This window comes from Myodes glareolus, chromosome 11 (genome assembly GCF_982192425.1).
Source record: "Myodes glareolus chromosome 11, mMyoGla1.1, whole genome shotgun sequence".
NCBI classification, from domain to species: domain Eukaryota; kingdom Metazoa; phylum Chordata; class Mammalia; order Rodentia; family Cricetidae; genus Myodes; species Myodes glareolus.
The window spans coordinates 43,801,105-43,818,584 of NC_142036.1; the positions used below are offsets into that span (position 1 = coordinate 43,801,105).

Below are 17,480 nucleotides of genomic sequence, written 5' to 3' on the forward strand. Positions count from 1 at the left end.
CCTATTCCAGATGAGACACCAAAGAGGTGTCAATCAAACAAAGCAACACAAAACAACAAATGGATGTTTCTAGTGGAAAAGCTGGGCCAGGGACTGATCGACTGTGGTGCTGGGGCTGGAACCCAGTGCCTTATGTGTGAGACTAGCGTCCTCCCACTGAGCTACAGCTCTGCTTGAATGTTCTTAAATGTTCTTAATGGTCTTAAATGTTCAAAGGAATCTGAGAGCTGGGATTTGGCTCAGTGCTAGAGAACTGTCCTGCATAAGACCCTGGGTCTTACCTAACCTCAGGCAGGGGGTGGGGAACACAAAACCACTTGGATTAGTTTAAATTAACAGGGCTAGTGAAGGAGCATAACAAATTCCATTTTGAGAAAGAACTCCATGTTAGTCAGGGCCTAATTTTTTTTTTTTTTTGGTGTGTGTGTGTGTGTGTGAGAGAGAGAGAGAGAGAGAGAGAGAGAGAGAGACAGAGAGAGAGAGAGAGAGAGAGAGAGAGAGAGAGAGAGAGAGAGAGAGAGAGAGAGAAGCCAAGAAACTGTGTCGGCCCTGGTCAGAGTGACCCACCAGGGTGTCCAAACAACACCTGCTTGCTTCAAATGTCCTTATAGGACTAACTACTGTTTTGAAATTCTTGTCTGTTGACAGCTGCTGGTTTTGAAATTTCCCTATACTCTAACCAAATAATTCAAAGATTGTCTACTTTTACCCAATCCTAAAATGCCAAGGCTTGTGCCACCTTGCCTGCAGTTTTTTCCTATAAAAATTCCTTACCCTGAGGGCTCGGGGACATTTTCCCCCACGTGCCTAATCGGTGAGATGAATTACGGTCCAAGCTAGCTTGTAGTCAATAAACCCCAGTGTGTTTGCATCAGATACCAGTTCTGTGATAGTCTCGTTTGGGGGTTCTGTGTGATGTGGGCACAACACTAGAACTTATTTTCGATTAGTCCGAGGGGCTGCTGGAACATGCCGAAAACTCACACCAGGAGCCATGGCCGCTGTAAAATCAGCACAAGTTTCCATTCTGTCGCAGGATACATTTACTTTCATGAAAACAGAAGCTCCTTCACTCCTCCTCACCAGCACTAAAGGCTGTGTGAGCAGGGAGCACTTTGTTTGTCCTAGGCCTCCACACACCCAGACATCCCAGGTAACCTGGAAGACATGCCTACCCCATATGAGAAGGACACAGAACAATCCCACGCCATACGTTCACAGCAGAAAAAGGAGGTCACTAACAAAATTTTCTGATTTCTTTTGGTGAGATTAGAAACTGACATGTTCTCTTGGATTTATAAACAGCTTAATATTCACACTGTGAACAACGTGCTAGGCATTCAGGCATGGCCAGCAGCTAGGAAATCCCAAGCAAGTCCATTTTGTGTCAAGAACAAGGATGTCCTATTCCCAGTACAGATCCCCATGGGCATCACGTGGCTGGGTTAAAAAGATGGGCTCCCATGGGCTCGAGATGACTCAGTGTTGAAGAGTGTGGTTAGTCTTCAAGAGGACCCAGGCACAATTCCCAGCACCCACACAGCAGTTTACAACCATCCACAACTCCAGTTTCAGGGGATCCAACGCCTTCTTCTAGCCTCTGCTGGCACCAGGCACGCACGTGGTGGAAAGATATAAACACTCATACACAAAAACATATAATTAAAAGAGAACACTGGGCTCCTTATTCAAGAATTTCAGAGTGGCAGAGAAAAATCACTATTTTTCGTATTTTGTGTATCTGTGTGTGAGAAGTGAAGAAAGGAAACCTCTGCAGGCAGCCAGGACTCTGTCCTCTTAGAGCTAGCGGCCACTGGTGTCAGCAGTCATGAGTAACTGTTAGCACTGGAAACATGGCTAGTGTGAATGAACAACATTGCCTCAGATTAAAATTTAGTTAATAAAAAATATGAAAATTAGACAAATACTCAATTTAGACAAAGACTTTACAAAATGTTCTGGAACAATCTGGATATATAACTATATTTTTCAAATGTAAGTGTTATGAATTCCTAAAGAAGATCAAGTCATCTAGTGAAAATTTAGTGTCCTACCCAAGGTGTGTTCTAGCTAAAAGGCACTTAACTTAGTCCAAAGAAAGATCACAATCAGATGGGCACAGTGGGACATGCCTTTAATCCCATTAAACCAGCACAGGAGAGATGGAGGCAGGGGGTCTCTGTGAGTTCAAGGCCAACCTGATCTGCTAAGTGAGATATACAGTGAGACCTTGTCTCAGAAAAAGCAACAATCACAAAAGGGTAGGATCATAATCACTATCAATATTTTAAATTATAATTATGGAGAAACAATAGATATATTTAGTGAATAAAACAAAACACTGGGTCAAAAATAGTGTCAAAATTACTTTCACCTATGATTTCTTAAAAAAAATCTTGCTATTTAGTGAAAAATGAGGTCATGAATTTTAAGGAGAGCATGGATGGCTATGCATGAGGCTCTGAAGGGAGGAAGGAGGAAAAATGTTGTTAAATTATAATCTCAAAATTTAAAAATCTGGCTGTTAAAAAAACATAAAATCAGTATGTGGATTACACTGTTTCCACTGGACGGTACTGATTTAGACAAGGCTTAAAAGCAACAGCTTCCTTTAAAATGCATTTTGTGGCAGTTCATTGGCCACACTTCTGAGTGCTGTTGAGTATGTAATCCTTTGCACAAGCCCAGTAGACAGCAAATACTTGGAAAATACTTAAAACAACGACAACAAATGTCTAATAGAACACAGAAAAGCCTTAAGAGCATGCTTAGAAATGTTAGAGTAAACGACTTTTTTAATAGCAACAATTTTTAAAAAATGAACTTCTATTTATTATGAACACTCTGCTCTTGCCACGCCTAAAGAAATATATAATTAGTAGTATGAGTAATTAGCTAGCTGGTGAGCAGATGGCATGGATGAAGGACGGCACCGAAGGAGGAGGTGCAAATGGAAACGGCAGGTGTCTAACCAACAAGCCTAGGAATGCCAGCACCACCAGTTACATCATCATGTGAATTCAGCCAACGGCACACACAAAGTGGAGATAAAAAATGAAAGTAACAGAGAGCCCACTGTACTTCAGAAAGCAGAGCTGGGGTGGGGGGAGGGGAGGACCCTGGGCACAGCCATCACCCACCACCCACTCAGTCACTGCAGCTTGATGCCTACCTGTAACAAACACTCTCGGTGCAGGGGTTGTGAGCCCGGACAATGACAAAAACATGCTGAAAGTGAGAGCGGATGTTTTTCGGGCTAAATGGTTGTGCCCCAGGCTCTTGGAAAACTACTGTCACAATGTCATTTCCAATGTGCCGCTTCCTCAGGAGCTACAAGAAAACAAGCAAGCACCGACGTAAGTGCAGACACTTGGGAGACACCCTCTACCTTTCCCTATACCGAAGGCGTCTATTCCACATCAGCCTAACCAGTGCAGCCCTTTTTAGCCTGTCTGAGCATCCTCTCCAAGAAATAAGATGGAAATGAATATTCTAAAAATTTGTATAAAAGATACAGCCGTTCAAATAGATCTAACTAATATCTGGCATGTCCAATCCTCGGTTTCTATAGCAACAACTGTGTTCCGTTCTCAGATAAGAAACTTGCCACTGGGGAAGGTTTTTGGAGACGAGGAATGGCTGAAGCAATTATAACACAATCACATCATGCTTTTACAGGAAATGTGGTGAAGGGGTCTCCTGGTAGACAGTTTGTGCCCCATGTTGGGAACATAGAAATTAGTACTATTCCACAAGCAGCACCAATTTAAAGGCAGGTGAGGTTTCGGGTTTGAACAACATTCTAATTACAGAGAGTTCCTTCAGACCACCTTCTGATTTATGCTATACACATTCTGTCATGGTTGTCAAATTCAGGAACCTCAAGCGAGTCCAGCGCCTTCTGAGGGGCTTCTAAGAGGGTGTGATTATCCTATGTGAGGTTTGTGTTTCTCATCCTTGCTTTATGGAAGTTTTTCAAAGAGCAAAACAATTAAATATGGCACCAACTAACTACGTTACACACAAACCTGAACTCATACAACTTACTTTTTTATTTAAATTCCCCAGGGACATCAAATCATGTAAATCACATAAAATCAACAACCTAGTGCTGGCTGATGGCTAGGGAAAGCAATCTTTTAGATTTAAGTTAGAAATCTGGAGAAAAATGCACTTTCAAAACCAAAATGCTTATTACTTTATTTTATGGTGTGAGTGTTCTGTCTGCATAACCATTCTTCAGTATGCCTTGCTATGTGGAATCCATGTTTTAATAAAGGACTCAAATTCATTTGTCTTATGTTAAATGTAAAAAAATTGTATTTATGTTTAAATACATGTGAATTATTTTAAAAAGATAAGCTTTTAAAATATATTTCTAAGTATAAAGTTATTTACATTGAAGGAAACTAACTAGCTAAAGAATGAAAAATTCTTAGTATGTAACAGCACAGATTACCTTCCCATTTTAATTTGGAACTGCAGTATTTTTGCCTTTATTATGCCCAAGTTAAACCACTTTATAGTTGCCCACGGAAATGTTAGCTTACTTAGTACGTCAACAGCTAAACCTGGAACTGAATCGGGTACTCTGACAAATCTCATATTCAAAGGTCATTTATTAATGTTCTGACAACTGGTCAGAGTGAGTTTACCTTCTTAGACTGGTGACTTCCACCTAGAAGTACACACACTGTCCACACACTAGGTCAGAGCTCATCTACAGAAGGGCTTCCTGCAGATTTACACTGACTCACTGTTTTGTTTCCTAGTTTCGAGTACTTTGGTACTCGGGAAAGGCAAAGTTCTGTTTCTTAGGCTTGCAATTGACCCTAAGCAGTGAAGGGTGAGGTTAGCTGAGTGATGGGCTGGTATCTGTGAAGGAGCACCAATTCATTCAGCAGTACAGCAGAGAAAATAAGAAAATATCCACACCCACTGCAGAGTCAGGAGTGACTGGACCAGCCAGCAGTAGGTGTGGAAGGAGAGACTGTTCACTCCTGGCTTCTTCTCAGTTCAGTCTGGCCTCATTAATTTTGAAATACTTTTCCAAACTGTAACTGTCCACACAGTACTGTCAGTCTCCACTTCCTCCATGGCGATCTGTCACATCCTGGTGACTAGGTGCTGTGCCTCTGATCTCTGCAGGACTTGATGCATTTGCACTTGGCATTATTGATTCTATTCCTTGCCATTTCCTAATGAAGAAAGAACGTGGCTGTGGACCCCACTGACATCTTCTCTACCATTTCTTCCTGTTGTGCTCAATTCCCTTTGGATTATCGATGAAACATTAGTACTTTTCTGCTTTAAGTCCTCACCTCTTGAGAAGAATCTTCACCCACTTGTGTAGATCCTCTGCAACCCTGCAGAGTCATCCAATCACTGTGATTTCAACTTCTCTTCAGACTGCATGAAAACCTCCATCCCCGGTGTGAAAAGCAAATGATTAATTCACAAAGCTATCCAGCTGGCTGTTAACCTCGAATTCAAGTCTTCATTTGTTTCGGCTCACTTGCTATTCCTTGCTTCCAGAAAGCACAAAGCTTCCTGCTGCTGTGGCAGGTGCAACACTAAATTCCGGTTGCAGATTTTAAAAACATGCCACTTAGGCCTCTGGGAGAAATGCAGTAAGTAGAAACACAGATGACAGAGCATCTCTTACCTGTTGCTTGTTGTTAGGTGTGTACGGCAGCATGGTGGAGACATGAAACATAATTTCATAGTCTTTGTAGGTTGTGTACAGAGAGTGGGTTCCAGTGGAGTCAGCTATGGTTAAGAAAAAGAACACATAACCAACGAGATGACTACAGGAGCAGAAAAAGTAATCCACTTAAGAGCACTTGAAAAATGACATAGTAAGTAAAGAGTCTAGATAAGGCCTGTGACAGGTGTTATTACCCATTTTTAAATACCCAATTCTCTACTGCAGTCCTATGAAGTCCATAGACTAGATATTTTCTCAAAATAGATGTGTTCTTAGAGTATTTATGAGTGCATAAACTATTCTCAAACAAACAAACAAACAAATTGGGGCTAGAAACAGAGCTCAATAGATAAAATGTTTGACCCACAAGTGAAAGGATTCCCAGTGGTGGCCTGCTGTAATTCTAACACTCAGAACAAGGAGATGGGGATCACCAGAGTAAGCAGAGTAGCAAATTCTGGGGTCAATAAAAGACCCAGACTCAATATATAAAGTGGAAAGTGAGCAAGGGGAACGTCCCGTGTCAACCTCTGGCCTTCACACTCTCACACATTTATATTCAGGCATGCCTGCATTCATTCACAGATGCAAACTCACACACACACACACACACACACACACACACACATATAGCATATATATACACGTGTGCATGTATGTATAAATATGCATGCAAAAATAAAAATAAAAAGTTAACTATCAAATAATTTAAAATATGTTATTGCCAGGAATGGTGGTGTACCCCTGTAATCTTTGTACTTAAGAGGTTGAGACAGGAGCATCACAAGTTCATGGCCACCCTGGGCTACACTGATACTGCTAAGTGGAGCAGTCATTAGCATAAGTAATATTATTGTCAGCAGATATAGTATCAAATGTCTGTTTTCTGTTGGCAATAAAACCAGGTGACTGATTGTCTATGTTTAAAACTGAGGGAAATGCTAACTTCAATCTAGGGTCAGTAAAAGTTGTTTAACAAAAATTTCCCACTCACCTTCACAGATATTGAGAACCTATTTCTTAGTATTTCCGGGTCAATCAAGAGTACTGAGGGATTAACACTGGACAGCAAGGTTGCAGGAGGGCCCTCAAATTTTAAAGGTTTGAAAGCATGCTGGTACTTTCCCTTCCCCTAAGGAAAAACCACCTCTAATGCCTAAATACAAACGATTTTCCAATCAGCACGCCCACAAACATCTATAACAAGAGAAAAATATAGTCAGTTGAAAGGGACTGTTGAGACTCAGAGGTCCTGGATTCATGGGTCGCCCAGAGAACCTAAAGGCATGTACTCTGGGTGAGCTGAAGCCACTAACCACAGTACTGAGGACTACAAGACTTGACTGCACTTGAGGGACTGGCACCCAGTGTGTTTTTAGTCAACGAGAGAGTAAGACAAAGCCACTGTCATGCATCAGAGGCAGCAGCTCTCAAAGTCAGCACACAAGCATTAGTTGGGGAGCCACTTTAAAGGCAAACTCCCAGGCCACAACCAGCAATGCTGCACAGTGGGTAGCCAGTCTCAAAAGGAGTCCAGGTCCCTCTGATGCAGGAGTTTCCACCGCGCAGAGAAACTGCTCCAAGCAGACTACGATGAGACTCATGGACAGATTTAAAAGCATGATCTAGAGCCTGGAGCTTTAGGCTGGAGCTTACTGGAGGATCTTCATTTTGAAGCTCATGAAAAATGTAAAGAAATAAGCTAAATATAGAACAAACCAAAGATGACTTTTCAAAATTGCAAAATACATAACATGTAAGTACTCAAGAAAACAAAATCTCATAAAATGTTAACGACCACCACCACAAACAACAATTATTACAATGAAGTGTCTTTCTCAACTGCTCAAGGCTGGTCTTAAGTATGAAGACCTCATCTATATAGTTAGAAGCCTGCTATAAATATCTGCAAATCAACCTGCTATAAATATCTTGCAAGACTTTGAGGTGAATGTGGCAGCTCTGATGTGTTCCAAGCTGATTTTAAGCAAAATCAATGAATTAGAAAATATACTGCCACTGGCATTTACTAACTGCATTTGTTGTCTAGGCATGACTACCAGAAAGAAAAAGTTGTATGGATAACACTTTGCTTTTCTACTTTTAGCCTGTGTTTTTTTTTTTTTTCCCTGAACACTTCATTTTCTGTAATGGATTCTGCTTGACCAGCCCTTTTCTAGGCATCTTTAGAAATTCCACAGTATGGCTAATACTTTGGACAGTTTAAAAATGGTTTCAAGAGGTTAGAGGTTCAAAACAATGGGAACTTCCTGTCCCAGATAAAAGCAACTCCTCAGTCCTGAGGTTACAAGTGCATGATTCTAAGAACATGATACAAATGCAAACACTCCCAGAGAGAAAAGAACGTTTGCAGAACTACCAAGATACAAAACTCAGTGCTCTTGCTGTGCTTCTAGAGACTCAGAAACAATCCAAGTTCTTAAGAGGATGGCAATTTGGGAAATGGAGACAGAGTTGTTTTAGATCAGGATGCGGAGAATGCAGAGTGAGAAACCGCTGCGTGAAAATGTACTTGTAGAGGAGGCCATGAAAGCCGATGCCACTCCACAGCACAGTTGGATGGGCTTGATTCTTAAGAAGTAAACCCACCCAGACATTCTTGGGGCACCAGACAACCAAATGACCCACCTCCAACTCACACCATCTGTGAGCTGCACACAGTGATGAACACTACCACACTCAACAATTATGTCACAAAAAGGAGATCCTTTAGCCAGTACAGAAGAGTCCATCTATAATCCCAGAACTCAAAAGACTGAGAAGCGAGGATCTCACTTAGAGGACAATTTGGGCCACATGGAGATATATTTTTCCTCAAAATCTCAAATAAAACTCCTATTATTCAAAGCAGATGATACTAAGATAGGGAATAAACAAGGGTTGATAAAAACGTCCACTGTCTAAGACCTAACAAAGCAGTAACGCACTGCTACACTTTGGGAAGGTAGGGAAGACAGCTGTCAGCAGCAGCATTTCCACTTGAAGGAAATGCAGAAACAGTTTCCAGGCACAGCCAACGCCACTGACCTCCTGACTGCTGACGTAACTCAGGCTTTTTAGTAGTCAGAGGCTTGGACGATAATGGATGTGTGACTCTGAAAGAGGAAAAAGTTACCAAGCATTCAAAACAACTTTTCCTGGAACATTAATGGCAAGTCAAGACAAAGAAGATGGCAGGGACATAAGTTTATTTGACTTTTGGAAACTGTCTAGCTTCAAATACCTACAGAGGGTGGAGGTGTGACTAAGTGAGAGAGTGCTTGTCTGATATGTGAAACTCTGGGTTTGAGCCCCAGTATCCCAATATGTAAATAAATGAATATCCATCATGATGGCTTGAAAGAGAATGGTTCCATGGACTCATGGTTGAATGTTTGGTCCTCTGTGGGAAGAATAAGGATGTGCTGGACCTGGCTATAATTCTTATCTAGTTTGAAATAGCACAATAGTTAAGGAGCTGTTGGTTTAAAATCTCTGTACTAGAGTCAGAGTTCATAGGCATGTGACCTTCTCTCGGGATCTGGAGATGCTGAAGTCAGTGTGCAGAGGCACAACGGGAACTGAGCATGCTCTTCTAGAACAATGGCGTGGCTCGGAAACACTTTGGGGTGTATTTCACTCATTAATAAGGTGATCATTTCTCTATTGTTTGGGATTCTCCCTGTTGTGAGGGTTAGGTGAAATAAAGTATAAGAAAGGGCTAGCCCATAAGACCCTCAGTAAACGTCTTGGTTGGAATTTTAAATTCTAAGTCCAGCAAAATGACTCAGCAGCTAAAAATACTTTACACATCTACCTGACCACCCCAGTTCAATTCTTAGGACCCGCATACAAAAGCCAGATGCAAGAGCACACATCTGTAATCCCAAGCAAGGTGGGAAGTGGAGACAGGAGACCACCTACAATACACAGCAGAGCAGAACCAACGAAAGTGATCTTGCCTGAACAAGGCGAAGGAGAGAAATGACTCCCCACAGTCGTCCTCTGACCTCCATACAGGTCTGCCACTTATGCACGTGTGTCCACGTCTCTCTCTCTCTCTCTCTCTCTCATCTTCATACAGCTACTGCCACTTATGCATGTGTGTCCACGTCTCTCTGTCCCTGTCTCTCTCTCACACACACATACACACACCCAAAATATTAAATTTAAATTTTTGTTCTTTAAGAGTTAAAAGTGTAGTTTCCTTAAAACAGCACCTTCTTCTCTGTGTGGTTCTTACTCAGTGTCTAGAACTTTGAACTGTGTGCCTTGTACCTTTCCCCATTTGATGTAGGAGTTCCTTCTGTTTGTGTGTTGCTTTCTATTGGTTAATGAATAAAGAAGCTTGCCTTGGCCTACTTGATAGGGTGGAACTTAGGTAGGGAGAGAAAACAGAACTGAATACTGGGAGGAAGAAGGACAGAGTCAGAGAAACCATGGATCCTCTGCCTCAGATGGACACTGGTTAGAATCTTCCCAGTAAGCCACTGCCACGTGGCGATGATGGGTTAAACTACTATGTAAGAGTTAGCTAATAAGAAGTTAGAGCTAATGGCCAAGAGTGTTTTAATTAACACAGTTTCTGTGTGGTTATTTTGGGTGTAAGATAGCCGGGCAGCCAGGACAAACAAGGGGCCCCTCTCTTTGCAACACCCATTGATGTCATTCCTAATAAAGAAGGATTTTTTATTTTCTAAAGATTTATTATTTTATTATGGCGCTTTTGCCTGCATGTATGTGAGTATACAACACACGTATCTGCTCCTGAAATGCAGGAGGGCACTGGATCCACTGTAACTGCAGGTTTGGAAAGTTATAAGCTGCCATGTGGATCGTGGGAGCTGAACCTGGATCTTCAGGAAGAGCAGCATGTCCTCTTAACCACTTCTCCATCTCTCCAGCCCCCCCAGGTTCTATTTTCTTTATAAAGCCTGAGTAAATCTCGTCTGAACTATCTCAGCTGCCCTTTAGACACAGCTGAAACGCTTAGGGTGGCACAGGACCTGCAGTGTATTAGTGAGGGCGGGATCTGAGGAATGCTTCACAAAGGGGCTCAGAGTCCCCTGTGTGCTGACTTGACAACCAAGCCTCATTCAGGAAATAACTTCTCAAATCATTGTCCATAACCACAGCTTAAAATGAGTAAGTAAGTGGCGTGTGTGGTGAGAGTTTTTCTCTTTAGTGTGTGTGGAATTATCCAGAGTCTTTGCCAACCAAATCAGGGAACAGAAAGAAGGCCAAAAGATTCACTGCTAAACACTTCTTCAGAGAGCTCTTCCAGCCAACGGCATAGTCATCTGAGGCCCACCTGTTTACTGTAGGTCTCTAATTCTGGGATGAGAAGATGACTTTGGAGAGATGAGTATGAAAGAGAAGAAATGGTTCAACTGTTTTCCCAGGCTTTCCTCTCCTGACTCTCTTGGTTCACAGCAAAATAAAATCTCAACCCAGTTAGCACATGATGAGTAGAATTGTCTCACCAGACAGTGTAGGTGTGCAGAATTCAAGGGTAATGGGACGGGAAGGTCAGAGACTGAAGCCAAGCCCTGGGTTCACGGTCATGCCTTCACTGAACACTTTATTAACCAACCATACCACCAGAACTGGCATATTTCCCTAATGCCTATCAGCTATCCAACCATTGCATGTAAAAGTATCCAAAACCAATTTAGCTAGCAGCTTGTGGGGCTTAACTAAGATGGCATGCATAGACAGACAGACAGACAGACAGAATGAATGAGAATGGATCTAGAGCTTTTCCCCCTCAGTCACAATTCTCACTATAAATTAGAAAATTTGATTAAACATGCAAACCAACTGGCTTCGAACATTCAACAGAAGACAGCATTAGATGGCTAGGGGGTCCCTGGAGGTAGGAGGTGGTAACAAGGAAGTAAGGTGTGCTCTATAGTGTCCCCAGTTCTTTACCAACGTGAATTGTTGGGACAGTGGCATAGGATAGGCCTCTGGGGGGGAAGCTGCTATAAGGGGGAGTTCAGAAAAGTCTAAGGAGATTGATACTTGCATAGTACCCAAGAGGAGGAAATCTCAGAGCCTGAACAAGGTACCCTTGAGTATTGAACTGGGAAACACATTGCATACGTACAGGGTTATTTTCTGAAAACCAAACAAAGAAAATAATTAGGGCTATCAGCTAATTATATACCAAACAGTGATCACAGTTCAGAGTTGGAAGACAAGTGAATTTCAAACAGGCACACTGCAGACACCCTGTTCAACAGGATGGTAGTCAGGTCATGACACACACCTCAGGAATACCACAGCAGTCACCAAGCTTAACCAAGACCCAGGAAAACCAAGTGAATCCTTTGGAGAGTTCACTAATGTCAACACAAACCCCAGCACTTTAAGAACAACAAAATCTAGACGTGGTGATGATAGTCACAAAACGCACCACCTCATATATAATCAGTCAGGTAAAGTAGCGAGGTGTTAACTCAAACCAGGAAAAATCTAGGAACGGGAGGAAGCCCAGTAAGACAGAAATGGAAGACTTTAACTGTTACAAAAACATTCTAGGATGTCAAGGACAAGATGAACCTAATGAGGCACAGAGAATGGAAGACACAAAACAAAATTACCAAATGCAATTTTTGGTCCTGGTAATTACCATACTTTATATTGGAAGTGTTACTGGATCAAATTAATGTGAATTAAGACACTATGAAGACAAGGAGGAAAAGAAAAAGGAGTCTGAAGATGTGTTAACGGGAATTATCAAAACAGAAGTACAACGGTGTGGGAAACACCGAGCAAACAAAACCAGAGAGACTCGATAGTTTACACTAGTAACACACACAACCTGTGTGTGATTGGAAACCTGGGAGGCCAAACACACAGAAAAATAACACAAAATATTTTCACTTGGTAAACGTTGCCTGCGCTCTGCTGCAGGAAAGAATCTTTAAGTATTTTTGGAACAGGACCTTACACAACCAGGCTGGCTTCAAACTCCCTATGTAGCCAAGGAAAACACTGAACTTCTGATCTTCCTAACTCTACCTCTGAGCTCCAGGATTATAGATACGTGCTACCATGACATTTTGTTTTCCTTCAAAGAATTATAATAAAAGAGTTTCATGACATAACAAAAAAAGATGGCCGAGAGTATGAACATGCACAGAGTGGCATCCTGCCTCCAGGTGTATCAGAGCTGGTAAGGGCTGCTCGGGTGTGCAGAGGCTGTCTATTTGGGGCTTATTACTACTCAATATGCGCTTAAACATGAGGCCTATGGAGTCTAATTTTTGCCCTGGTAACCTGTACAGCAGCAGTAAGAGACTGTAGGACCTTTTGAAGGCAGACCAAGCTGGTTGTTAGGTCACTGTGAGCAAGTCCTTAGGAGTGAGCTGTTACGACAGGATGGAGACCACCCCCTCCCATCTGCCTGGTCCCCTGCCTTGGTATGAGTTCCTCCCCTGTGCCCTTAAATCTGTGAGGCTTTCATGGGAACACAGCAAACACCAACACCATGGCCTCACAACTCCAGAACTAACCCAAGCCATTTGCTTTACAAATTACCTAGCTTTGGGTATTTTGACACAGCAAAGAAAAATAGATGAAGGCATACTCTGTAAAAGAGGAGAAATAAACCCTTTCTGGACCCTCTGCAGCAAGAAGGAACACTTTGGTGGAATGTATTACATAAACGGCCATCAGAGGCAGTTTGCCAATCCAGGCCCACCTTCCTCTAGCTAGTTAGGATGTGGGGCAAATACACACCAAGTGCTCACTTCAGTGGTCTGACGGCTTTATCAGCCACCACAGTGTGTCCCTGTCACTTGAGAGACGCCTTTATCACATCCCACACCATGAAGTGCTCCAGTCTGAGCTCTCATTTACAGAAGCAGAGAAGTTACTTCAGTGATTCTCTGCGGTGCCGACCCGCAGAGCTGGACAAAGGGCAGCATGCATGAACCCTGAGGGTAGGGGATCCAGAATATCTGGACAAACACAGCTGAAGGGTATCTAATGGTTCAAGATTCATGCAGCTGTAAGTAGGATCGAACATTAACATAATATTTAAGAGGCTAGGCTATTTATGGCTTTTCATATTCTCTTGCACGTCGTTTCCAAGCTGGCAACAGTAAAACTATGGCAACAGGAAAACTCCCTGCAGTGGAGTTTATGAATGCTTTTCTGTTTTCATGAGTCAATGCCTTATTCAATTTCCTGTACAGAAAACCGGAGACATTGCTATAGACTACAAAACAGAAGTACTAATCCAAGACCCTCTCAAAGAAAAGCAGGCCACAGGTGTCTAAGGACAGTTTGTGAGATAAAATTTTAATCTGTTTCCATACAGAGGTGCAGTGGAAGCCAATACACTAATCACCCAAACCAACATTTGAGAGCTTAACTACCCCCTTGTACGCTGTGGGAATGGGGGTAGACAACACCATCCTGTAGGCTGTGGGAATGGGGGTAGACAACACCGTCCTGTAGGCTGTGGGGAATGGGGGTAGACAACACCGTCCTGTAGGCTGTGGGAATGGGGGTAGACAACACCGTCCTGTAGGCTGTGGGGAATGGGGGTAGACAACACCCTCCTGTAGGCTGTGGGAATGGGGGTAGACAACACCGTCCTGTAGGCTGTGGGAATGGGGGTAGACAACACTGTCCTGTAGGCTGTGGGGAATGGGGGTAGACAACACCGTCCTGTAGGCTGTGGGAATGGGGGTAGACAACACCCTCCTGTAGGCTGTGAGAATGGGGGTAGACAACACTGTCCTGTAGGCTGTGGGAATGGGGGTAGACAACACTGTCCTGTAGGCTGTGGGGAATGGGGGTAGACAACACTGTCCTGTAGGCTGTGGGAATGGGGGTAGACAACACTGTCCTGTAGGCTGTGGGGAATGGGGGTAGACAACACTGTCCTGTAGGCTGTGGGGAATGGGGGTAGACAACACTGTCCTGTAGGCTGTGGGGAATGGGGGTAGACAACACCCTCCTGTAGGCTGTGGGAATGGGGGTAGACAACACCATCCTGTAGGCTGTGGGAATGGGGGTAGACAACACCATCCTGTAGGCTGTGGGGAATGGGGGTAGACAACACTGTCCTGTAGGCTGTGGGGAATGGGGGTAGACAACACCGTCCTGTAGGCTGTGGGAATGGGGGTAGACAACACCATCCTGTAGGCTGTGGGAATGGGGGTAGACAACACCATCCTGTAGGCTGTGGGGAATGGGGGTAGACAACACTGTCCTGTAGGTTGTGGGAATGGGGGTAGACAACACTGTCCTGTAGGCTGTGGGAATGGGGGTAGACAACACCCTCCTGTAGGCTGTGGGAATGGGGGTAGACAACACTGTCCTGTAGGCTGTGGGAATGGGGGTAGACAACACCCTCCTGTAGGCTGTGGGAATGGGGGTAGACAACACTGTCCTGTAGGCTGTGGGAATGGGGGTAGACAACACTGTCCTGTAGGCTGTGGGGAATGGGGGTAGACAACACTGTCCTGTAGGCTGTGGGAATGGGGGTAGACAACACTGTCCTGTAGGCTGTGGGGAATGGGGGTAGACAACACCCTCCTGTAGGCTGTGGGAATGGGGGTAGACAACACCGTCCTGTAGGCTGTGGGAATGGGGGTAGACAACACCCTCCTGTAGGCTGTGGGGAATGGGGGTAGACAACACCCTCCTGTAGGCTGTGGGGAATGGGGGTAGACATGCCCAACTAACCAAACTAGCATGCCTATCTTTACAGCGATCCCCAAAATGAACGAGCAGAGGGGACACTGTCTGGGGAAGGAAGAGAATGAGGAAGGGCAAGGAAAAGGAGACAGGAAGTGGTGGTCAATACAAGAAAAGTGCAAAGGGATACAACAAGAAAGCGGCATAGTAACATCTAAAAAGTTTTAAGATAAATGGAGGCTGGAGAAACAGTTCACTGGTAAATTCTTGCCATGCAAGCATGATGACCGGAGTTTACATCCTCAGAACCCACAGTAGTAAAGCTGACTGTGGTAGAGCAAGCCTGTGATCGAACACTGAGGGGTGGAGACAGGCCAATCCCTGACTCATTGCCCAGCCAGTCTAGTTTACGTGGTGAACACTCACACACATATGTGCATACACTGTATGCAACAGAAACAAAGAACTCCTAGGCATTAAAAGAATACAGATGGGGAAAACAAGATGGCCCAGAGGTTGAAGATGCTTGCCATACAAGCCTAGTGACCTGAGTTTGAACCCACATAAAGGTAGAAGGAAGCTGGGTGTAGTGATACCAGCACCGAGGAGGCAGAAAGGTATTTGTGAGTTCCAGGTCAGCCAAAGATACATAATGAGATGCTGACTAAAAGAGAGAGAAAGAGAGAACAGACGCCACAAAGTTGTCCTCTGACCCCCACAGGCAATTGTGGCACGTGTGGTGCACATACATACATACATACACACATAAACCATGTCCAAACCCATGCACACACAATATTAAAAGAGTATAAAAGTAAACAAGTCCAGGTCTTACAATCAGATTAGGGTTCTGAATCTTTAAATCCCCTAACATTCAGCGATTGGTGGTAAAATCGCTGTGGTTCCACTCTGGTGCAATTGTGCACCAGCTGTGTTCCTGCCCTGATCCACTCACAGCTCTGAGGACAGCAATGCATTCCAGTCCCCTCCCAGCCATTTGGGTGATGGTCTCTGACAGTTCTAGTGTTCCAACGCCCAGCCTGTTCCCCCCCTTCACCAGCAGCTTTCTGCAGGAAGCGGCAGTGTCGTTTTCTACATGAGTTAGCAGATGCACGTCAGCGTGGCAAGGGTAATCAAGCATAGCAGAAAGGTAAGTATTTCTTACTTTTGGTGTCAAGCTGTGCACGATACTTCTCAAATCCTTTGAGCCGGACTCGTTCTCCCAGGAGCTGAAGGAACTCCTCAAAGGCTGGACCTGCAGACTCGTTGTTGTACATCTCTTCCTCGGTGCTCTGGCCAGCTTTGCAGTACATGATGCCCACTTTCTGCTGATAGTTCAGCTGTGGAGACAGGCGATACGGTGACACTAGTAGCGACCAGCATACTCTACCCTCCCGCGTTGATAAGTCCTGCAGGGCACAGGCCCAGCAAGCAGCTAGCATCCTTCCCAGGAAATCCTTCTAATTCTTCTGCCTCAGATTCAAAATTACAGTGGGACAAACCGTGAACCTCCTGAGCTAAGAAAAAAAAAAAAGGTACAAAAACGTGAGCTGGACTTGCTGCGTGTCATGTCACAGCATCAGAGCAGACGGAGGGGCTTCAGGACATTTCTTTCACGATTTACAAACTATGAAAGGTTGATGAACAGCCTGACCAAAACAGCCAATTAATCAATGATCTTTCCCTGTACAAATCTGAGGCCTTTACACATTTAAAAGCAGAAGTCTATTTATCAAAACGTGCTTTGAAATAAATTGTTTTAAACTAAAAGGCCCATTAATAAACTTAGAATTTAAGAATTTAAGCAAACCTGCAGCAGCACCATTTGTGACTCTAATGTAGACTTGGGTAGAGTCCAGTGTCACAGCACACAGCTAGAGAAACTTCCCTTCCAAACTGTGCTCCAAGGCAAGAGCCTGAGAGGGATTCTGGAGGGACTTCTTAATAGCAGATCAGCTGGGGGCAAATACCTTTCACACTGCACTTACGGTGAAGCAGTCCCAAGACTGAACTATGAAATAACAGTAATCAAGACACCTTTTCATCACTGAAAAGCTCTGTCACCTTACAACTCTCAACAAAAAGCAAGTTTGCACTTAAAAATGTGGACACTGAG

At 43.7% G+C, this 17,480-nt stretch overlaps 1 protein-coding gene across 5 annotated transcripts in view; it reads right to left on the reverse strand.

Annotated features, from left to right (window-relative positions):
* Positions 1–17,480, reverse strand: part of Sipa1l1 (signal induced proliferation associated 1 like 1) — a 295,169-nt gene that overhangs the window by 66,023 nt on the left and 211,666 nt on the right. For all 5 annotated transcript variants that reach the window (XM_085697421.2, XM_085697422.2, XM_085697423.2 and 2 more), the window contains 3 exons: positions 16,530–16,704; positions 5,666–5,769; positions 3,173–3,330 (listed from right to left, as the gene is read on the reverse strand). In XM_085697421.2, coding sequence (XP_085553547.2) covers positions 3,173–3,330; positions 5,666–5,769; positions 16,530–16,704 — 437 coding nt within the window. The remainder of the gene's footprint in view (positions 1–3,172; positions 3,331–5,665; positions 5,770–16,529; positions 16,705–17,480) is intronic.